The sequence below is a fragment of the Xenopus laevis genome, chromosome 4S, assembly GCF_017654675.1.
Source record: "Xenopus laevis strain J_2021 chromosome 4S, Xenopus_laevis_v10.1, whole genome shotgun sequence".
NCBI lineage: Eukaryota > Metazoa > Chordata > Amphibia > Anura > Pipidae > Xenopus > Xenopus laevis.
This window is the reverse complement of record NC_054378.1, coordinates 57,004,628-57,028,651: the sequence shown is the minus strand read 5'-3', so window position 1 is coordinate 57,028,651 and position 24,024 is coordinate 57,004,628. Positions and strand designations below refer to the sequence as shown.

Below are 24,024 nucleotides of genomic sequence, written 5' to 3'. Positions count from 1 at the left end.
CAGCCTATTTACCCAGTTTTTATTTTTACACTGAACTGTTCCTTTAATGTTTGAAACCTGTCCTAGAGTCCTGCTCAGATCTATTTTTTTATACCCGTAGCCGACCCTCAATTTCCCCCACTGATCCACTACCTGAGCGTGACAAAGTACCTAAGAAGCAGACTGTGCTGATCCATAGATATACTGTAACATGTACTGTCAACAAAAATTCAAAATGAGGCTACAAAGTGTAAATGAAAAAAAAAAACAAGACAATGATGAGTTCCCAGTGCAGAATATTTTTGTCATTGTTTTGTTTAGATCTGCAGTAAATCAGCAGAAAAGAAGATGTGGAGCTACTGGGGCATCTTTGGAGACACAGATCTTTACTGCTAAAGGGCCGTGGTTGGACTGGTAGCCATCTTGAGAAACATTTCTGTCCTGCTTCTTTGGTTATGCTTTAGTTCTCCTTTAACCTGTCAAGAAACTTTAAGTCAATGCAGCAAATCACAGGTTTTATGCTCTTGAAAATGTTCCCATAGACCTCTGCTATAATTTAAATGCAATACCAATGGAGAAAAGATTTTGAGTTACAAGAATATTAAATGTGAAATGAAACAGTTTGAACTATTACTAGAATAAAATGGGATCAATTATCTCGGGTGTTCACAACATGACACCCATGGATATATGACCTTGTGGCATCTCGTAGAGAGTGTGCGGAATTTACTGGATGGGGATTATCAGACTGTATCAGACTGTGAATGGAAATGTAATATTATTTAATCTGCAGGGTTTCCACCATAAGGGTCAGTCCAAACAAGCAGATTCAGGAAGATTAGTCGCCCCAGTGAAAAAATCGCCTCTTCTACGGGGCGACAATCTCCCCAAACTGCCTGACCTCTGACCTCCTCGGGTAAAATGAAAATCGCCTGCGGCAATTCACACGTGGTGCTTCATTTTCCGAAGTCACCTGAAGTTGTCTCACAAGGAAACTTCGGGCGACTTCGGAAAATGGAGTGCAGCAGTGAATTGCCGACGACGATTTTCCTTTAAGCCGGCAGAGGGCAGGCAGTTCGGAGAGATAGTTGCCCCGAAGAAGAAGGCGATTTATCACTGGGGCAAATAATCTCCCCAAATCTGCTCGTGTGGACTGACCCTAAATGTTGTCTTGTCCCGTATTAAAGGGGCACTTAGAATAAAGAAGAATAAAGACTTTAGTGCCCAGCCAACCATTGATAAATAAAAACAAAACAGATTGTAGATTTTAAAGTCCCGGGGACTGTTTCTGTATTCAGAAACTGTGCAAGATGCTTAAAAATAGACACAAAATAAAAGTGACATTCTTGTAGGTCAAACAAAACATATGCAAATATACTTTGGGCTTGTTTACCTGCACTGGGCACTGTTGCACCTGGATGGTAACCCATAGCAACCAATCATTCATGAATTTTTTGCAGCAAGCTGCACGTAGAGCAAACCCAATTGGTTGCTATGGTTACTGGCAGTTGCAGATCTACCCACTGTTGAGACAAACTGTTTTTTGTTTTTTTGCCTGTACAAATATATAAGTATGAACTAGAAAATCCTACATAGCAAGATGTTTTGCATGGCAAAATCACAACTTATTTCTTTATATAAACGTATATAAAGACAAATAATCACGGTTTAAGAGCAACCAAAAAATCCTGGCTAAAAAGGAATTTCAACAACAAACGCCATAGTCTACAGCACAAACTCGACATTTCCAGTTTAAAAGCCTGGAATACAGACTTGCACAATATTCCCAGCACATGTTCATCATGACTAGTGTTACAGAGAGGTTTTGGCTTTACAGATTGTGTGTATAATAAGATTTGATCCCTGAGGCCACATTTCCAAAGCAAAATAACATTTCCTTCAGTAACTTTCACAGCTGGTGTTCCTTGTTCTTTAATCGAGCACCATTGCTGACAGTGCATTAAGGTCCCTCATATATGGGTGGGCTGATAAGATCTCATTTATTTTATGCCTCTGGTCTGTCTCTGGAAATATTCTCAAAAGGGCTTCTTTTAATTCCATGGTCTCAGACAGACCTCTCTGTAGAGGCATGATGGGATGAGGCTGGGCAATATTGTGCAGACCTGGCCGAAAAGGTTCTTGAGGTTTAATCCGGTGAAAAAAACTGGACTCATTAACTCCGGTTTTTGCTTCCATGGGCTGATTGAGTCTGGTTTTTGTTGATATGGGCTGATTGAGTCTGATTGTTGGTGCCATGGGTTGACTGAGTCCAATTGGGGGTGCCATGGGCTGACGGAGTCCAATTCTTGGTGCCATGGGCTGATTGAGGCCAATTCTATGTGCCATGGGCTGATTGAGTCCAATTCTATGTGCCATGGGCTGATTGAGTCCAATTTTTGGTGCCATCGCTCTTGGAGGAGCAAAATGATCCATAGGAATGAACACGGCATTGCTGGAGGGGGAACTGCTGTGGATGGTTCTGCAGAAACAGAAATACACCAATGAATAAATGACAAGTGAATGATCATATGTGGTTTTAAATTACAACAGAGAGCAGCCTGAATGACAGTAAAGGCATTAACTGTGTCATTTATTATTCACATTTTGCAGAATGACAGTAAGAAAGTGTTTGAGAACAAAATGCTCAACCCCTGTTGTGGCCATGTAGGATTTAAGCAAAAAAGTACATTAAGGTTAAAGGACATAACAGAGGAAACATCTTGATAGCAAGTTATCCATGGAGTTGTGCCATAAATGTTCTCAAACTGTGACCACATGCCACTGAGTGTTCTGGATAACCCACATAATAACACGGGAGTTGTCTGAACTCCTCAGCCTTTTACTCATTCACGTGTTGCTGCTGTAAGTTTATCTAAGGAACCATGTTGTGCTGGCAGGCCAGGATTGAGAATAACCCTACTAATATTCCCTCTAATTCCTTCTTGTCTATGTGTGCTAAAAATTATTTTATGCTTACATTTTAAACTTGCATGCGCAGTTTTCAAAAACGGTGTGCTCAATTTGTTGTGTGCTCTGGCCTCAAAATATGTGTGCGCACGCACAGCCTAGAGGGACTACTAATAAACTAGCCTGTTTGGCAAGCGAATAAGGTACCTTAAAAATAGTACATCTTTAATATCGAAACACCCAGAGCAGTATCAAACCACAAAGAACTCTCTACTCCAAAATAAACTATTTGTTTAAAAAGAACTGCCCTGATTTACAGGTTGTGCCAACATAATAACACTTGCCTTATTAGCTATAGCAGCTCAGGAAAATAAGCAGCACACCACTCTACAGGCCTGGACAGACAGACATATCATGTTGTGTGGTGTATAAAGGATCAGTTTCAAGGCATTATTTTGGGCCATTAAATACCTCCTGTGCTCCCTTACATCATATGACTCCCAAACCTGGAAGATAGTATCCATCTATTGAGCCAAGCAAGATTTTCTTTGGTAGAAAAATATCTTCTGGGTGCTTCCCAGTGTAACAGTCATAACCACAAGTTTGCAAAACCATTGCTTATTTGTTTCCTCCGCTGTCAAAATAGCTTCCTGCATTTGTATCCTCATCCTGTTCCTAGCATTATATATATATATACCCCCAAACCACCACAGCATTCTGACAGCTTCAGACTTGCTCTTTACACAGCAGCCATGCATATTGCCTATATGTATGCTATATGACAGGTCAAAGGTTCAGCTTCAGCGCTGGAGATTGGTTTTATTTTTTTCCCTTCCACAATGAAATGTAATTATAAGATGCTTTTTAGTAAACATTAAAAAAAAATTCTGATTCACACAATGCTTTGTGCATTCTGGTACACTGAAACCAGTGTAGCCCAGCAATATGCATTTATCAGAAGTGCCCCTGAACAATCACATGATCTGGTAACCATACTTTAAAGCAACTCCTCTTGTGCAGTGAGGATTTTAAATAAAATACATTTGTGGTATGGATGGTTGGGCAAAGTATAAGCCAACCCATTTTCATCCTAAAAGGTCAGTTTTTGTTTGTTTTTTATATGCTGTATAGATTCATGGGAATGGATTGGGAATTTATGCTGTAGCTCAGTGATCCCCAACCAGTAGCTCGTGAGCAACATGTTGCTCCCCAACCCCTTGGATGTTGCTCTCAGTGGCCTCAAAGCAGGTGCTTATTTTTTAATTCCTGGCTTGGAAGCAAGTTTTGGTTGCATGAAAACCAGATGTACAGCCAACCAGAACCTCCTGTAGGCTGCCAGTCCACATAGGGGCTACCAATAGCCAATCACAGCCCTTATTTGGCACCACCCAGGAACATTTTTCATGCTTATGTTGCTCCCCAACACTTTTTACATCTGAATGTTGCTCACGGGTGAAAAAGGTTGGGGACCCCTGCTGTAGCTCATACATTTCAGCTAGAGTTTTGTGTGATTTGTTGTATTTTAAGTACAGTGTACAGGTATGGGACCTGTTATCCAGAATGCTCAGGACCTGGTGTTTCCTGGATAATGGATCTTTCTGTAATTTGAATCTTCATACCTTAAGTCTACTAAAGAAATACATTTTTTTAAAAAACATTTAGATATGAATTAAACCCAACAGGCTGCTTTTGCTTCCAATAAGGATTAATTATATCTTAGTTGGGATGAAGTACAAGCTACTGTTTTATTACAGAGAAAAAAATGTGGATTATTTGGATGAAATGGAGTCTATGGGAGAAAGCCTTTCTGTAATTCGGCACTTTCTGGATAACAGATCCCATACCTGTGCTTAATTTAATAGTCCATCTAATCTTGCATAGTAAAAGTTGCCAGGCTAAAAATAAAATTATTGGTTTTGTGCCAGCTGCCATTTCAATCAGTGGTGTCACTGTAAGAGTGTCAGCGAGCACCATAATCATTCCATGTAGCATTTATTGCTGCTCTGGAGGTGTGGGCCCTCACCTCGGGTAGTTACACCACTGCTTTCAATACCAAAATATTAAAAGTAAATCAGAAGAGTTGTTTAGCTCTTTCATTGCCAGTCGCTTCTGCTCTTTCTGTGATGTTTGCAAATTCAATGTGTGGCTGATTAAAAGAAAGGAAATATATATTAGCATGTAAGCAGTGGCGGAACTACCGGGGGAGCAGAGGGTGCAATTGGGCCAGGGCCCGCTCCCCCTCAGGGCACCCCGGCAGCTTGTGCACTGCCGATTTCCAGCCCCGTCGGCCGATTTTGTGTAAAATAATCAGGTACGGAGGGGGGCGGGGGCCGGCGGCACGTCCCGCACCAGGGCCCACCCCCCTCCAGTTACGTTACTGCATGTAAGGTGCTAATTTACCAAACTTTCCCTTAAAATGATGCTCTTATTTTCTTGCACACTTATTACCCTCTGCTTGAACATGCCTTTTATTGCTCCACTCCCAGATATATCAAGCCGGTGGCACAGCTGTAGAAAGCATTGATGATACTCACTCACAACTAATCACGTGACAGCCTAGAACTTCAGCTTTGTAGCAATAATGAATCCTTTAAATAAAATGACCTGCTCCTCCCAATAACAATATATATATATATATTTATTTATTTATTACATTGTCATTTATATATAGCCCCTACACCCTCCAACTACTTTTATGTGTAAACTTTTTTTTTTTTTTCTTTACTATTAATTAGGGGGGTGAAAACATTTTACAACATCCCTTTAATAAGAATGTGCTTGATCAAGCACTCTGCAAGTGAAGAAAAAAAAAAAAGCAGCCTTTATTTTCTACATTTTATGTAATATCTTCAACATAGCCTTTATTTGTTTTATTCTTTCAGTTGTTAAAAGCAAAAAGACAATTATTCTGAATCAAAATCAAAAATCAAAAAAATGTAAAATCTCCATTCTGGCCAGATTATTTTTTGAGGTGATGCTTGAGGAAGATGAACGCACGAAATCCAAGCCGTCTTCAACCATGAAGAAGTCAGTGGTGGAAAGAGGTTCTTGCATATATTGTGCCATCGCATACATAGTGGGGTCTTGGCCTCATACGGTTACTGAAAAGCGAATCACAAATGGCTACTATGCAGCTTAGGTCATTTCTAAACTTAAGCCCAATGGCTCATTCTGCACTATACACAGGTGTAAGGACAGCTGTTTGTAGAACACCCATGCTCCCAGCTGAAAATATTGAGCCAACACATTGAAGAGCTGTTGCTATAAAAGGAATTTATAAAAATAAAAACTGGGTAAATAGATAGGCTGTGCAAAATAAAATAAAAATGTTTTGAATATAATTAGTTAGACAAAATGTAATGTTTAAAGGCTGGAGTGACTGGATGTCTAACATAATAGCCAGAATACTACTTCCTGCTGTCTTGGTTTCAACTGATTGGTTACCAGGCAGTAACCAGAGACTTGGGGGGGGCCAGATGGCTCATAACGGTTTGCTTTTGAATCTGAGCTGGGTCGGGCGGGTTCGAGCTGACCTCGGACTCTTCTTTGTGGGGTGGCTTCCACCTTCAAAGCCGCACGCCCCGCCCCTTTTGTGACATCATCCATGGGCCAGCGCAGGTCTGCAAAAGGAACCCGGATGTCGGATGCAGGCCAGCGCAGGCTAAGGGAGGGTGCGGGTCGGGAACACCCGACAAGCACATCACTAATGCACAGTGATTATTAGTGATTATTTGACCAGTGTCTAGGGACTATCATGAAAATGTAATATTAGCTTCAGCACACTGAAAGAAAATGAACTTTCTAAATACAATTAAATATTCTGTAACATTTCTGAAATAATCAAGTTTATCTTCACTATTCCTCTCTCAGCATCTTTCTCCTCATTCAGTCTTCATTCAGGAGTTAGATGTCAGATGAATGATCCAATTTATCTTATAGGGGGGCTCCTTTTGCCTAGAAGATGTATTAGAGGTCACTCTATATTAAAATCACCAGAAAGTATGTCTCTCTACATGCAGGATTTGTGCAAAAGGCAGTTATTCTATTAGACTTTGTTTGTATTGGAATCAGTTATTTGAGTGAGCTCTAATTCATCTGCTAGGAAAGGAAGCCACCCTATAAGATATATTGGATCTAACTGTTAATGAATATCTGACACCCAACAAAGAATGAAGAGAAATAGATGCTGAGAGAGGAATCGTGAAGATAAACTTTATTATTTCAGAAACCAGAATGCATACATTTTTAATTGATTGTGTTTTGAAAGTTTCTTACTTCAGTATGAGGAAACATTAAATTTTCATTTTCGCGATAGTTCTCCCTTAATTAGCAGCACCAAAAATGTGAAGTGCAGCTCTCTAAAATACAGACTATTTGGACTTGGTGCAGCATTAGAAGTGAGGTAACTTTTAGTATGCTATAGCATGGCCAATTCTAAGCACATTTTCAATTGGTCTTCATTATTCTTTCTATTGTTTATGAATTATTTGCCTTCTTCTCCTGACTCTTTCTAGCTTTCAAAAGGGGGTCACTGACCCCATCTAAAAACAAATCCCCTCTAAAGCTACACATTTATTGTTATTTTTCTGTTCCAACCCTCCCCTATTAATATTCCATATTCTCATTCAAATCAATGCAAGGTTGCTAGGGCAATTTGGACCCTAGCAACCAGATTGCTGACACTTGCAAACTGGAGAGCTGCTGAATAAAAAGATAAATAACTCAAAAACCACAAATAATAAAAAATGAAAACCAATTGCAAATTGTTTCTGAATATTGCTCTGTACAACATAATAAAAATTAAAGGAAAACTATACCCCTTGAAACAATGTAGGTCTCTATGAAAATATATTGCATAAAACAGCTCATATGTAAAGCCCTGCTTCATGTAAATAAACCATTTTCATAATAATATACATTTTAGTAGTATGTGAAACTGGGTAATCATAAAAAGAAAAGTGGCATTTTAAAAAATAAGGGCCACCCCCTGGGATCATATGATTCCCGGCGCACACAAACACACTAAACAAACTATACATGTTAGGTCACAAGAGCCAATTAACAGACAGAGTTGTGTCTTTTGCTTCCACACTTCTTCCTGTTACAGTTAGGGGCCAATTCACCAAGCTCGAGTGAAGGATTCGAGGTAAAAAAACGTTGAATTTCAAAGTGTTTTTTGGGCTACTTCGACCATCGAATGGGCTACTTTGACTTCGAATCAAAGGATTCGAACTAAAAATCGTTCGACTATTCCATAGTCAAAGTACTGTCTCTTTAAGAAAAAACTTCAACCCCCTAGTTCGCCACCTAAAACCTACCGAATCCATTGTTAGCCTATGGGGAAGGTCCCCATAGGCTTGCCTAAGTTTTTTTGGTCAAAGGATAATCCTTTGAATCGTTGGATTCAAATCCTTTGAATCGTTGGATTCAAATCCTTTGAATCGTTGGATTCAAATCCTTTGAATCGTTGGATTCAAATCCTTTGAATCGTTGGATTCAAATCCTTTGAATCGTTGGATTCAAATCCTTTGAATCGTTGGATTCAAATCCTTTGAATCGTTGGATTCAAATCCTTTGAATCGTTGGATTCAAATCCTTTGAATCGTTGGATTCAAATCCTTTGAATCGTTGGATTCGAAGGATTATTCCTTCGATCAAACTATTTGCACTAAAATCCTTCGACTTCAATATTCGAAGTCGAAGGATTTTAATTCCCAGTCGAATATCGAGGGTTAATTAAACCTCGATATTCAACCCTTGATGAATTTGCCCCTTAGAGTTGTAGTATTTCTGGTCAGGTGATCTCTTAGGCAGCACAGAGATCATCACAAAATTGTGGTTCAAGGCAAGAGATGTAAAAGGGCAATATTTACTTAAATATATATTACAGTTTGATAAGATTCTTTAATACGTCACTTAATTTGATATAAACGATCTGTTGCTCAGTATTCATTTTGGGGGTATAGTTTTCCTTTAACTCAAAGGTGAACAACCCCTTTAACAAACACCCATTTCCTGTAACCTTACCGAAATAAATATCTGAATAAAAAGCATGAATCAGGAAGGAGATTTAGACAAGTTGTTGACAGTGTCTTGAGATCTACTGATCACAAGCTAAAGGTCTACTGGTAGGTCCTGATCTACCTTTTGGGCACCCCTGCTGTAGTGGTGTCCATTATTACAAAGGTATGATATCTGTGGGAAAGCCTAGGATGGAGGAAAGCAGACTACAGTCTCAAGACCAGTCAAATCCTACATATTTTTACTCCCGACCAATTGCCTTATTATACGTTTATTTTATGATCAATGTTGTGAGTAGACAGACACAGTATTACAGCAACAGATCCTATACAGTTATACATATTTGGGACCTGGGGTTTTCCAGATAAGGAGTCTTTCCGAAAATGTGGAACTACATATCTTAGATTGAATAAACTCAGTAGGATTGTTTTGCCCCCAATAAGGATTGATTATATGTTAGCTGGGATCTAGTAAAATGTACTATGTTATTATTACAGAGAAAAAGGAAATCGTTTGAAAAATGTGAATGATTTCATTAAAATTGAGTCTATGGCCTTCCTGTAATGTGGAACTTTTTGGATAATGGGTTACTGGATAACCAATCCCATGCTTAGAGCTTTACTTTTTCACCATAGATTACTCATGGACAGTTTCATCACTAAAAAAACAAAACTCATTTGGATACGGTTCCACATATGCTGGATATATTTAAACAATAGTGGACTATTTTTTAAATGCCTCTAGCACAAATCTGCTAAAAATACATTAGACTTATAAGGAAAAGGGAGACCTCAACATTTAGCAAGTGGAAGAATTTGCAAAACACTGAAAACACATGCAGGAGGCAGTGGGTACGGAGGAACAAGCCAGGAAGAACTGTTTAAAGGATAAGTAAACCTTTGAAAAAAGTTAATGTAATATTGACGAGGGTGCAATTGTAAACACTGTTGCAATGTACATTTATTATTATTTTTTTTTTAATTCCAAGAAATTAAAGGATACATGCACGGTTAATTGAATGACTTTTGTTGTTGAATGACCAGCAGGTGGCACTGTTGTAACAAAATTCATTCATATTAACAGGACATGTATCCGTTAATATCTTGGAATTATATAAAATAAATAATGAATGTACATTGAAAAAGTGCTTAGAATAGCACCCTCATCAATTTTACATTCACTTATTTTAAAGGCTTACTTATCCTTTAATAGTAAATGCTGTCTGCAATGGTTTTATTTTAAAATGAGTAAAAAAAAATATGTTCTGAACACTCGCACTTCTGCATAACAGTATTAAAAGCAGAATCCAACATATCTTTTCACATAAACAAATTGCATCTTATCATACAAGAAAGAACCGACTGGTAGATTCGATGTAGCAAATCTGAACTGCAGGTTCTTTTCCTTCTGCCTTGTTGCCCCACAGGGACAATATAAGTCTTTAAAAAAAACACAGAAAGGTGTAGGTAGTGTTTTCACAAATCAGGTGCCCTAAACTGCAACCCAAGTTAGTTAACTTAGAAATCTGTATTGTGTGCCTTAATTAGTTAAACAGCAACCAAATAAGGCTATGTATCACTAATTTCTACCTTTCTTGAGACAGTTCTGATATTGAAAGCACAGTTTCTTTATTTTGAGCGCTCAGATATTGCTGGACTCTCCCATCATTCTTCAATTGAGAATTAACAGACAAAACATGCCGAGAGTTAAATTTTATAATCATTTAGGAACTCAAGAAGATTAAGAAACAGGCAGATTTGTACCCGAGTAATAACCCATGACAGATATTAGCTTTTTAATTCATAATGCCAGTAGAATAGGGAAACCTAATAAGTGATTCTCTGGAATTCTTTCCCCCAGTCTGTGCGACTTTCTCCCAACCTCTCAAAAGATCTCTTAAAACAGCTAAATTTAGAAAGGCCTACCCTCATTCAGTTTAGCTACTTAAAGCAATCCCATATGCTACATTACTTCTGATCTTGCCGATTCCCACACCTTGTGTTTCAACTCCTTGCAGATTCAGGGCATTGGAGTTCACAGCAACCATCTTTTTCTCTAGGGTCTTCATTGGGAAGTAAGTTCCGTATAGACGCATGCCTAGTTGGAGCAGTTTTCAGGTTTTTGTCAACTGCACAGGTGCTGAAAGTCACGCACATTGCCGAAGCACCAGAAGACCCGATGAAGACCGAAGAAGATGGCACCTGTGAACTCCGATGCCGTAAATTTGCCCTGAGGGCTAAGTAAAAAGTTAGGGCTATTTGCCCGGGGTTGCAGCTAGGCTGGGGGGGGGGGGAGGGGGGTCTATGTAGGGTTAGGGTTTTTTTTTTTAAATAAGGGGTTTACTTCTCCTTTAAGGGCAGAGACACACGTCGCCCGCCAACAAATCGCCTCCTCTTCAGGCGACTAATCTCCCCGAACTACCTTCCCGCAGGCTTAGAATCTAAATTGCTGGCGGGATGGCACTCGGAGCGCTTCGTTTTACGAAGTCGCTCGAAGTTCCCCCACGAGGAAACTAAGGAAAACAAAGTGAGCAGAGTGCCATCCCCCCGGTGATTTAGATTCTAGCTGGAAGGCAGTTTGGGGAGATTTGTGATAGCTTTTCTAATATTGAAGTTTAAAGTTTCATTTTTCACCTTCTTATAGATATTTCTGAAGCAGCAGGGAGGGGGGGGGTTACAGACTCTGTAAACTGTTCTAAATTGATAGATTAACGGATACATTTCTTATATTTGGCCCTGCTGTATAGATATGTCCAGATACAATAATAGTTAATATTCCACAGATGCTGCTGAGAATGTAGCAAATTGTAGCAGTTCAGAATCTGCACCTGGATTAATGTTCCACTCTCTGGTGTTTTAGTCTTGCGGCTCAGTAGACTAAACTTAAATTTTGTAAAAACTGTAAAAAAAATGTAACAAGAAAAGCAAGTGGAAAAGTCTATTTTTGGTGATCTAAAAACAACGAAACTGAAAAAAAGTTTTTGGAAGGTGAACAACCCCTTTAAAGACTTACACAAACTATGTGAGTAAATCAATATGCACATCTTCAAAATTATCACCACTTCAAACTTTGTAATGAATGTTGCCTTTTAAATGGTGAAGGCATAATATCGGGAGATAATGCCTTTATAAATTCCACTGTTACTATTTACACTGTTTTTGTGGAGTCAATCATTGCACACTCCTTTATAAATAGGCTACTAGAGGGAGAAAACTTCAACCATAATTTTTTTCCCAATACGACAGTTAAAATCATAAAATGTATAACTATTTTACCGGTTGCTTGGCTGCTTGCTAAGGAAATCATCCAGTTTGGGTCCATATCTTCCTAAAGGATCATCAGGTAGCATAAAAATGTCCCCAACAAAAGTGTACTGTAACAACCTGCAAGTCCAAAACAAACGGTTTAAAAGATGTAGTCCCGTACTTCTGGATATAATAATGTTCCAGTAAATAAAATAATAATAAGAATAATGATAATAAACAAACAAATTACTACTCTTTAACACAGTGTAAGATTTATTAAATGCATCAGTGGCATGTAATTTTTTTTCAGAATGATTGATGAGGTTTTTTTTGTTTTAGGTCTTCAGGTAATGCCCAGCCATCTCTAATCTACAAAAATGATGTTCATTCAGCACTATTATTTATATTTAAAGGGTTAGGTCAAGGCTACAAACTGCCAGAAAATACCCTGCCATAAATAATAATGAGAACGGTCTCTGCTTAAACACACAGTGTCTTATAAGATACAGTGTCTTATAACTACTGTATTCTGCAGCCATGACAAGTAGATCTGTGTGTCATTGCCCTAGTAGGTCGGTACGCTATTTGCCAACTAAACAATTACAATTTGCTGCAACAATAAATATATATTTCTCTGCATGGGGCAAATGTCAACAAATAATATTTCAATCAACTGTAACAGGGGTATGCTCAGAAGGACTGAAGTTAAGAAACTAAACTAATATATCAAATATTAACAGCTGCTGTAGCTGCTAAGAAGGAGTATTAAAGGAGAATGAGCTCCAATCGTTGGACAATGCCAAATGTTAGGGCACCCCTAAGGATAATAATGGCTTACCCGATACCCTGGGAGGGTGCTCCAGTTAGCAGAAAACTGCACCAGGCAAGTTTCTTTTTATCTCGCACAAGCAGACATGCCCAGTTGCGTTAAAAGTTGAACAAAAAAAAAAAATGCTTTTTTTGCTCTATTGCACATGCATCAGCCACTTGATTCTGAAGAAAGAAGGGAGGAAGAGGATTGCTCACCTGCTAGTGACCTGTGCCAGTGCAGTTTCCGCCAACAGGAGCACTCAGGTAAGTCATTACAATGCTTGGTTGGTGTCCAAACATTTGGAACCCTCTGATTGGAGCATTTGTTCTCTTTTAAAGGTGAACTATCCCTAACATAAATACCAGGCCTTTGAGCACAAGCAAATGGAAAAATGCACACGTCTACTCCACGATTACTAAATAATAATTGCAATCGTGTTTTTTCGGTTATGATTTGGTTTTGCCAACACACACACACACATCTCTGATCAATAAAGTGTAATGACTACTACAGGATTGTGTTATACTACTCCAGATGATCCCACGTTAAATATAAATATTACTTAACACAACACAATAGAAGGAGAAATAAAGATACCTTTCTTTGATAATTTCCCTCCACATAGGTGATTCGACCACAAATTCTCTGAAGTTATCATTTGTTACGATTATGCCTGCAGTCCTCTCAGCAAGATGCAAAAGAAACCTATAGTGCCAAGACAAAAAAAGGATTTGCAAGCATAAATGCAGCGCACAATGCAATTTATCCTATTCTTATTACTATTCTCAAAGCAAAAAAAAAACACATGCTTCCTACACAGTAGGAATATGAAATGGAAAACATATGTGAAGGTACCCAGCAGGTAATTTAATAAAAAGCACTAGATTTCTTACTAAAAACAGCACAGGTGTGAGTTGCCTAAATGCCAATACTATGAGGAACAAGGCATAGTACTTCTTGCACAGAGTATTCCCTTACTCACTTTTTTGAAGACAATGCAATAAAAATGCCTTACAGTTAGCGCAAACAGTATGTTTATGGGTGTTTTATGTGATTTAACTGCTCTGCAGGTAGGTAATGAAACAACCCATAATGAATTGCACCTCAGTGCAAGCTGGTCTTGCTATGCTAAGGAAAGGAATGGCTAAGGGCTATGACAGACAGTATGCTTAGTCACCCGCTCTTATTCTCCTCCAGCTCAGGTGACCGTTAAATTCCTACAGGATTAATGTAAATCACAGTGGTAAAACATGCGTCGTGTATTACTGTAGAGAGAATATGTGGTACCATGTTTGACCACCACCAATTTATCCAAGTAGGAATTTAACTTTGGGCATTTTGTTGACATGCTGGAATTAAACGTGGGCAACAAAACAAAACATCTTGTTTGCCATCACTTTAAGGAAGAAATCTAACAAAAGCTACAGATCTTACTCTTATGATGAATAATGTAAATATAAGAGACTAACCACTGCAATCTGCTTGTAAATGCAAAATGGAAGTGGCATAACAGACCTTGTGGGATGAAATATGTGACGGGATGTGAATTTAGATGGGTTACATCCTTTATAGAATTGATATAGGAGGAATTAAAAAAAAAATTAAAAAAAAGTGGAGTTTGTCTTTATTGAAAGCCAGTAATCCAGTGCAAAATATGCATTTGACATAAGGTATTCTTCTGTGATCCTCACCTGTCATCATGTGAAGCAATTCGAGCTCCCAGCACTGTCCTGGAGGGAGTAAATGAAAGAATTCCCAGTTCCTGCAGTTGCTGTAGGAAGTGCTGTTCTGTACAGATTAAGGAAAAGGATTATAATAGAGATAGGAACTGCATACTTCTCCAAGTTCCCTTTTGTTCCCTGATAAAATATTGCTTGTTGAACTGGTTTTATAACATCATTTTTGTTGTGTGCGTCACATATTTGCATACCAGGAAAAACATTAAAGGGACTGTGTCATGGGAAAACATGTTTTTTTCAAAATGCATCAGTTAATAATGCTGATCCAGCAGAATTCTGTACTGAAATCCATTTTTCAAAAGAGCAAACAGATATATTAATATAATGAATGTAATAAAGTTATATTCAATTTTGAAATCTGACATGGGGTAGGTAGACATGGTCAGTTTCCCAGCTGCCCCCAGTCATGTGACTTGTGCTCTTCAATCACTCTTTACAGCAAGTTGGAGTGATATCAACCCCTCCCTTTCCCCCAGAAGCCTAACAACAGAACAATGGGAATTTAACCAGATAGCAGCTCCCTAATACAAGTAACAGCTCCCTGGAAGATCAAAGAACAGCACTTAATAGTAAAGTCCCACTGAGACTGATTCAGTTAAATAAAGTAGGAGAAATAACAGCCTGCCAGAAAGTAGTTCCATCCTCAAGTGCAGGCACAAGTCACATGACTGGGGCTGCTCGGAAACTGACAATATGTCTAGCCCCATGTCAGATTTCAAAATTGAATATAAAAAAATCTGGATTTTAGTGCAGAATTCTGCTGGAGCAGCACTATTAACTGATGCGATACTGAAAATGTTTTCCCATGACAGTCTACCTTTAAGTTAAAAGTGTAAATTATAACTTTTTGCCAATGCTTTATATACTGCTAGAAACAAAAATAATTGTTTAAAATGCTACTTTACACAAAACTTCCCCAAAAAAAACCTTACTTTTGCAACCCATGCATTGCACTTCTTGCTGGCTGCTTTTCCAGTCTAACCTTGCACCTTCAATGTATGATGGCAGCCAATCAGCAGTTAAACAGTTCATCTGTTACTACTATCATGTTGAAAGGGGGTTAAAACACAGTAGGGGTATACATAAGGAAGCTTGTGTCAAGCTAGCCAATAAAGGGCATCTTAGGCAAAGCAAACCAGTAGGAAAATGAAAAATTGTAGATTAGCAACTACTGCTGAAAGCACAGTCTCAGATACAACAGTAACATTTTTATAAGCAATAAAATATGGACCAGTTGTGTTACAGGGATTATAAATAATATTCACATCACCACAGGTATAACTGCAACATATAAAACGTTTTAATTTAATGCAACTTGGTGTAACAAGTAGAACAGTACCTGTGATATAAGGATCACGTTTTGTTCTCCACTGAGGAACAAAAACTGTAATATTCCTGTGACCCTTCTTCCAAAAGTATTCAACAGCTAAGGCTATTCCCCGACAAGAAAAGAATTGTTGCAATCCATGACTATATACAAAAAAAACAAAAAATCTTGTTACAAAGAGAAACAGGCTGGATACAAAATGTACAGAATTTCAGTAAGCTCCTGCACATCAGTGTCACTGTTGCCCAATTTAGCACAAACACACCGTATTGTATAGTTCATACAAATACTTTTTGCTTTTTTTATCATCATCTCTTCTGCCTGCATTCAAAGCTTCCAGGCTGAGGCAGAGCAGGAGCAGCGGGGGAGCAAATTCTTGACCTGCGTTTCTCCACCGGCCAAGATCCGCAATCATGTGGCCCTAGTCTAAAGGACATTAGTGTTTGCCCCAAAAAAAATAAAATGCAGAGCAGGGTAGAAAAATAAATACATGCCCACCCCTTCTGCGGTCTAAAATAAAAGCTTTTTCAAATGCAGATAGGACTGCGTACTTCAGCAAACGCAGCTCACAGACCTCCTTGCAATCCAACTGCAATATGCTAAACACAGTTTCTCGATGCAAGTCACCATTTTTTTAGCCACATTCCATTTTTTTCCCCAGAATCGGTGCTAGGAAACCCTGAAATTACAGGCAGGTGCAGGTTTTTGGTAATTTCAGGCTTCCCCTGCAGTAACACTTGGGTGTTATTCATCAGAGCAGGTTAAAGCCACACACTGGAGCCAGATGCATGTTGCACAAGAGCATGTATAAATGCAAGTACCTTTCTGAATAGTGTCAATGCATGCATTTTAGTGTTCTGAACTTGCATTTGTAACCAGGTTTAGACAACAGCATTATACTTGAATACACAGCTGAGAAATTTAAAAAAGAAATCAAAAACAAGGCTGTTTTCACCACTGACCTCATCGCAACATTGCTTCCATCTATGATAATGTGTTTCAAGTCCCATTTTCCAGGCTCATTTTTCAGTTCTAATCGATATGGAACTTTTAAAGAGTTTTGGAATATCTGGACTCCGGTTAAAGGAGGATCAGAGTTATTATGAAAGGGTCTTTCAGCTGGTGTCATAGTAGTTCTCTGATCTTGAGGTATAGTGTTTTCCACAGTTGCTTTTGTCTGAGATTTGTCATAAGAAGAGTTGGAGGTTCCTGCTTTGTCTGCGACAAGTGGAGCTTTATATTGTGTTTTTGATGTTGCAGCAGATTGTTGTATAGTCTTGGAGATGGCAATTTTACATTTAGGTGGACTTGATGTACCTCTGGCCATCAGCAACTCTGTACTATTACGGCTGGGATGGCTGTGGGGTACAGGCAGCTCTTTTTTGCTCTGCTTTTCTATTTCTTCTAGAAGTTTTAATGGTTCCTCCGATTGGCCAAGATCTCCAATTACCTTCTCAACTACATTCTGAGAATACCCCATAGTTTTAAAGAAGTTAACAAGTATTTTATACTCTGTTTCTGAACTCACACAGTCATCAGCTTCCACAAGTATCACTGAATCCTCAAAGTCACTAGGTTCTGAGATCAAGTCAATAATGGGAACATTGTTTGTGTCAGCATTTCGGTTAACAGGGCCATCTTCTTGAACAGCCTCTAAAGAAAATGGCTTTTTGGAGAATCTTTCCTCCACTTCTGAGCTGCGCCTTTTAACGGACAACCGGTCTTGTTCAGAATACGGCCTTTCCATGAAGCATGGACCATCTTCTGCAACACTTGAAAACACAGAATCCAGCTGACTTGTTAGTTCTGTTACTGGAGTGCCTGCGCCATTTCTAGACACTTCGTCTTTCTGCTTTACTTGGCTTTCAACTTTGTCATCTGAACTCTGACTTGAGCAATCCTCACCTGAAAGTTGGTTATCGTATGCAAGACTTAAGAGTTCGCTTTTTAGTGCACTTGGCAAAAGCAATAAGTCAACAGTATACTTATCAGCATGTTTTTCAACATACAATTTAAACTTTTTTTTCACTGCAAGTTCTTTGGGATTGGGTAAACTTACATTATCTTTAAAAAGCTTAATGAACTGCTGAACATGACTCTGTGCCATTACTACTGGTTCAGTTCCTCCATTAATGCTGAGGACCCCTATGTCGAATAGAGACACATTTGAACAAGTGTCCTGAATTAGATGATTGAGAAATGATCCCTGGGCCCCTGCAAAGATGCAGTGCATTTCCTTGGGATAACTCTGCTTTTCCTCCATTTCTGGCTCACAGATGCCTTTCACATATTCCTATAGCAGACAAATGATTAAAATATGTTAAAAACAAATCTTACAATGAAAGGTTAAAAGAAAAAACATTGAAGCGTGTGAAACAAACACACATTCATTTACATAAACACACATTTTTAATTTCCTCTTTTTCTTGCTCAAGGGAGTTTTTATTAAGAGAATAACAAATTATAAGTTTACACACTGTCCAGTTTACATCTCCAGTACATATAATGCAATGCATTGGGTTTATCTTATACATCCTCAGAGCTTACATTATATCCTACAGTTCCCTTGTACAGATCAACATTATGACTAATTGCATGTTTACTGTTCACAAATTCAATATACTGCTGGTTTCAAAGGGGTTGCTCACCTTTAAATGAACTTTTAGTATAATGTAGAGAGGGATATTGTAAGAGAATTTGCAATTGGTTTTTATTTTATTATTATTTGTGGTTTTTAAGTTAAATTTTTTTTTTTCAGCAGCTCTCCAGTTTGCAATTTTAGCCGTCTGGTTGCTAGGGTCCAAATTACCCTAGCAACCATGCATTGATTTGAATAAGAGACTGCAATATGAATAGGAGAGGCCTGAATAGAAAGACTAGTAATAAAAAGTAGCAAAAACAATACATTTGTAGCCTTAGAGAATTTTTTTTTTTAAAAAGGGGTCAGTGACCCTCCTTTGAAAGCGGAGAGAGTCTGAAGAAGAAGGCAAATAATTTAAAAAAAAAAAAACTATAAAAAGAAATGAAGACCAATTGAAAAGTTGCTTAGTATTAGCCATTCCATAACCTATTAAAGTTAACGTAAAGCTGAACCACCCCTTTAACTATGCTAGTGTCAAGCCATTTCTGCCAGCAGAATGGTTGGGCAGGCTAAAATCCCACAAATTTACTATTTACTACAAATCTGACACAGAAAAACAAATGTGTGGTAGGAGTTCCCAAGAAGCCAGTCGGGAAAGTACAGTATTATGCATGCTTGATGAGGAAGTATGCTTAACAGAATCTATTGTCAGAGAACAACATGTTCATGACTGTATAGGAACTACACTTAAAGGAAAACTATACCCCTCAAACAATGTAGGTCTCTATAAAAATATATTGTATAAAATAGCTCATATATAAAACCCTGCTTTATGTAAATAAACCATTTGATCCAGTGACTAGTCCTTGATGGACGCGTGTCTTTTTTCAACCTAACTTACTATGTAATATACTTTTCCAGTAGTATGTGCCATTGGGTAATCATAAATAGAAAATTGCCATTTTAAAAAATATGGGCCTCCCCCTGGGATTGTACGATTCACTGTGCACACAAACAAACTATACTTGTTAGGTCACATGAGTCAATTAACAAACAGAGTTGTGTCTTTTGCTTCCACACTTCTTCCTGTTACAGTTAGAGCTGCAGTATGTCTGGTCAGGTGATCTCTGAGGCAGCACACAGACCATCACCAAATGGTGGTTCAAGGCAAGAGATGTAAAAGAGCAAAATTTACTTAAATATATATTCCAATTTGAGAAAATTCTTTAATATGCCACTTAATTTGATCTGTTGCTCAAGTATTTATTTAGGGGGTATGGTTTTCATGGCCAAGTAAGATAGGTTATTAGGAATATCCCCGTTGGCATACCTTTTACATAAATATACACCTGATAGAGGCTAGACAACAGGTGGAAAAACTGTCACTACTGCAAAAAACAAAAAAAAAACCATTTTATTTGCAACGATAACCAGCGCTTCCCCAATTATCCACCTAATGTATGAAAAAATCAATATATGCATTATAAAATTAAACACTCCAGGAGGGATTTGTGGTATGTCAGAGTTCCTAAGACACGTGTGAGCAGATCAATATCACCAAAAAGTTAGGTACCCCCAAGTGATTGTATTTATTTACCAATTGAAAAGTTGCTTAGAATTAGCCATTCTATAACATACTAAAAGTTACCTTAAAAGGTTTTCTCGATCAGGGATCCCATACCAACATATGAAAATGCTCAACATGAAAAGGGTGCTTTTAGAGCTTTTGTATAATTTCACATTATGCATTTTCTCCAACTTTGGTATGGGATCCCTGATCAAGAAAACCGTTATCAATAAAGCTCTGAATTGCAGGAAGACCATCTCCCATAGAGTCCATTTTAATCAAATCATGTGGGTTTTTTTTTTAAATTACTTCCTTTTTCTCTGCAGTAATAAAACAGTACCTTGTACTTGATGAGAACTAAGCTTTGTGAATCCATATTGGTACAAAACAATACTATGGGGGTTTCATTCAAATGTACGGAGATCCCTATTATGAAAAGACCCCTTATCCAGAAAATCTCAGGTTCCAAGCATTCTGGATAACAGAGCCCATAGCTGCACTGCACTGTATCTGTCATTGAGCACAGAGTACATAAAATCATTAATTTTAATTGTAATTTGAATTAAAGGAACATATTTTAAAGGAATTAAAATATAATGTAGTGTTGTCCTGCACTGGTAAAGCTGATCTATTTGCTTCAGAAAAGATACAAATGTATATGTAAACAAACTGCTGTGCAGAAATGGCAGCAACTGAAATAAAACTAAATGGCACAGGTTAAGTAGCAGACACCAGATAAGATCAGTAGAACTCCATTATTTTATACAGAGATTTTCTGCAATCTTACTTGCGCTTTTTCTGGCACCGTGGCTTTACAGCAGCTTATTTACATAAACGATTATAGCTGTAGTGTAGCAAAACAATGGTTATACCAGCGCAGGGCAACAATACATTATACAGCAGTTACTTTAAATTAAATGAATTCCAATTTAAAAGTTAGAATTATTTGCTTAAAATGGACTCTGTGGGAGATAGCCAACCCCTAAAACCAGAACTGTCTGGATATGGGGTTTCTGGATAAGAGGTGCCATACCTGACCATTAAGGCTACTAATGCCAAGGCACTGGTTGATCTGGAAGGATATCTATGGTACAAAGGTATTGGTTGGGGTACAAAGGTATTGGTTGGGCCACCAAGCACACACCACAAATGGTACAAATGTTATACATAATTCTGTTGGTATGAGTCAGGCAGATTAAAGGACCAGTAACATAAAAAAAAAATGTTTAAAAATTCGTTAGTGCACAACAAAAAATAAACACCAAGACAAATTAAACTTTTAAATAGCAAAGCCTTTATTAAGAAATAACTTACCGAAAGTCCACTTCCTGTCCTCTTCAGAAACGGCGAAAAGGCGAGCATCCATCCTGCAGCGATCGATTTCTCATCCCTAGCTATTCACTGAAAAGGCATCGCCTTCATCCTCCTCCTGGTGTCAAGCAGCAGCGGTGTCCAGCAGCAGCGGCGTCCAGCAGCAGCGGCGTCCAGCAGCAGCGGCGTCACGGTCTCTCCTGTAATTTCCCGACTCCTGGTGTGACAGCAGTGTCAAGTTTGTTCCTGTGCTGGCGCGATCAACTATTAGCAGCGGGTCCTCGCACATGCCTTCCACTAGAGTCTCCCAACGCACTCGTTCGTGCAGTAGCTGTAATAGTGCTGCCAGGACAGAGCGCAAGACTTCCCCGGGCGCAGTTTAGTTTCAGCCGGGCGCAGTCAGCCTTTCAACTTAAGAACTTTGGGGGACTTGGGGGGGGGGGGGAGCTGGCCAGTCTATGTTATCCATGTGTCTCTTTTGTTGGAAACATTATTTGGCAAAAGGCTGGAAAAAGCACTTATACTCATAAAGCAGACTCAGAAGTGCCAGCCGTGGCACAATATTATGCGTTAGTGATTATTCTCTCAGCTGATGCTAAGCAATGTGTAACCTCTGTTCATCTAATGCTCTTTTGCTTTGCGTTCATACGGTACAGACAGGCTGAAACTAAACTGCGACCGTGGAAGTATTGCGCTCTGTCCTGGCAGCACTATTACAGCTACTAGCACGAACGAGTGTGTCGGGAGACTCTAGTGGAAGGCATGTGCGAGAACCCGCTGCTGTTAGTTAATCGCGCCAGCACAGGAACAAACTTGACACTGCTGTCACATCAGGAGTCGGGAAATTACAGGAGGTTCCGTGACACCGCTGATGCTGGACACCAGGAGGAGGATGAAGGCGATGCCTTTTCAGTGAATAGCCAGGGATGAGAAATCGATCGCTGCAGGATGGATGGTCGCCTTTTCGCCGTTTCTGAAGAGGACAGGAAGTGGACTTTCTGTAAGTTATTTCTTAATAAAGGCTTTGCTATTTAAAAGTTTAATTTGTCTTGGTGTTTATTTTTCGTTGTGCACTAACGAATTTCTAAACATTTTTTTTAATGTTACTGGTCCTTTAAGACAACAATCAGGAGGCTTAGCTAGCCCTATGATAGACAGCGTGTTTCCTACAGCTAAAGAGACAAGTGCAGCCCCTGACATGAACCTAGGACCCAGTCGTTTACTGTAGGTCATTGAGGAAGGGGGACTTCTAGGGTTGTCCTATTAACAAACATACACACAGACACACACCATACATACATATACATACACACACACCATACATACATACATACATACACCATACATACATACACATACATACATACACCATACATACATACATACACCATACATACATACACCATACATACATACATACATACATACATACATACATACATACATACACACACACACATACATACATACAGTACCTTGGCTCTGTACACAGCTTGCTTCTCTCCCTTCAGCCGCAGCCATATCCGACCCGGCTTCTCCCCGTCCTCTTTCACATCAGACTGCTGGAAGGTTTCTAACGATCCCAGCACTGTAAACAGCACAGGGAACAAGGCCTGAACCCTCGGGCGGCTCCTCTCCAAAAGGCTTTTCTTGTCCCCGGGTGCAGTGAATTCATCCACCACAGTAGCCGCTTGGCTTCTTCCATTGCCGGAGGAACGCTGGGCGAAGCCCGTAGCCATGCTAACTGCCCGGCCTCAGCTCACTCCTGGAGCGCTACTCCTAAGCAGTGCAGCGGCCATGACAGCAAAAACAAACACACTGCGCGACACCGTGTGTGTGACGCACTCGTTGTACACTTTGGCTCAGAGGCGGGGCTTGGGGTTTTTCACCATTTCAACCTGCGACTAAACTAAGGACGCCTTTACAATACACTGCTCCGTCATCTGCTCTGGATTCCCCTTTACGTAACACTAAAACACGTGACATTACAGCTGTATTAGGAAATCATCAGGAGAAATCACGTCACCTTATCTGGGATAAAAGAACTGGCCTTATTTGTGATTATAAATAACATCAGTTTTTTTTGTCTGCTAGATATATTTATGCCATGGCTCACCTTAAAGGACACCTTTTGGGCAAAAATATCATCCCATACATATTAGATAGTAGGGTTGCGATTTGGCTTGACTAACTCTGGGCAGGGGGCGGTGCTGTGATGTAATGGGGGCGTCAATCATAGCAAATACCTGGCAGGTGGCAACCCTATTCCCAAACAAAGGTGCCGCTAATAGAGGCCGCATTCCTGTTGGGAGGTAAGTGTTTTGTTTTTTTTTGGTTAAACAGGTGTCCTTTAACTGCCCTTCCAGTTCTGCATTTAGACTACAAGAAAACCACACATGGCTGTTTAAATGCAGGCGACATGGGCCTAGAAAACAAAGTATCAAATTAAATTGGAACTGGCACCTTCAAGGAACAGTTCAGTGTAAAAATAAAAACTGTGTAAATAAATAGGCTGTGCAAAATAAAAAATGTTTCT

General features: G+C 39.1%; 1 protein-coding gene across 4 annotated transcripts; it reads right to left on the bottom strand.

The window, feature by feature from the left end:
* Positions 1-1,240: 1,240 nt before the first annotated feature.
* Positions 1,241-23,378, bottom strand: n4bp1.S (nedd4 binding protein 1 S homeolog). Of its 4 annotated transcripts, none has more exons than XM_018260664.2 (7): positions 22,964-23,378; positions 16,992-18,322; positions 16,042-16,172; positions 14,655-14,751; positions 13,561-13,668; positions 12,183-12,290; positions 1,241-2,458 (listed from the first exon to the last, which is right to left on the bottom strand). In XM_018260664.2, the coding sequence occupies exons 1-7, from the start codon at positions 23,225-23,227 to the stop codon at positions 1,912-1,914; spliced, it is 2,586 nt and encodes an 861-aa protein (XP_018116153.1). In that variant the 5' UTR covers positions 23,228-23,378; the 3' UTR covers positions 1,241-1,911. The 4 variants fall into 4 exon arrangements, with proteins under 4 accessions (XP_018116153.1, XP_018116156.1, XP_018116155.1 ...); XM_018260667.2 differs by lacking the exon at positions 1,241-2,458 and adding an exon at positions 5,738-5,987; XM_018260666.2 differs by lacking the exon at positions 1,241-2,458 and adding an exon at positions 5,998-6,147.
* Between the last annotated feature and the right edge of the window lie 646 nt (positions 23,379-24,024).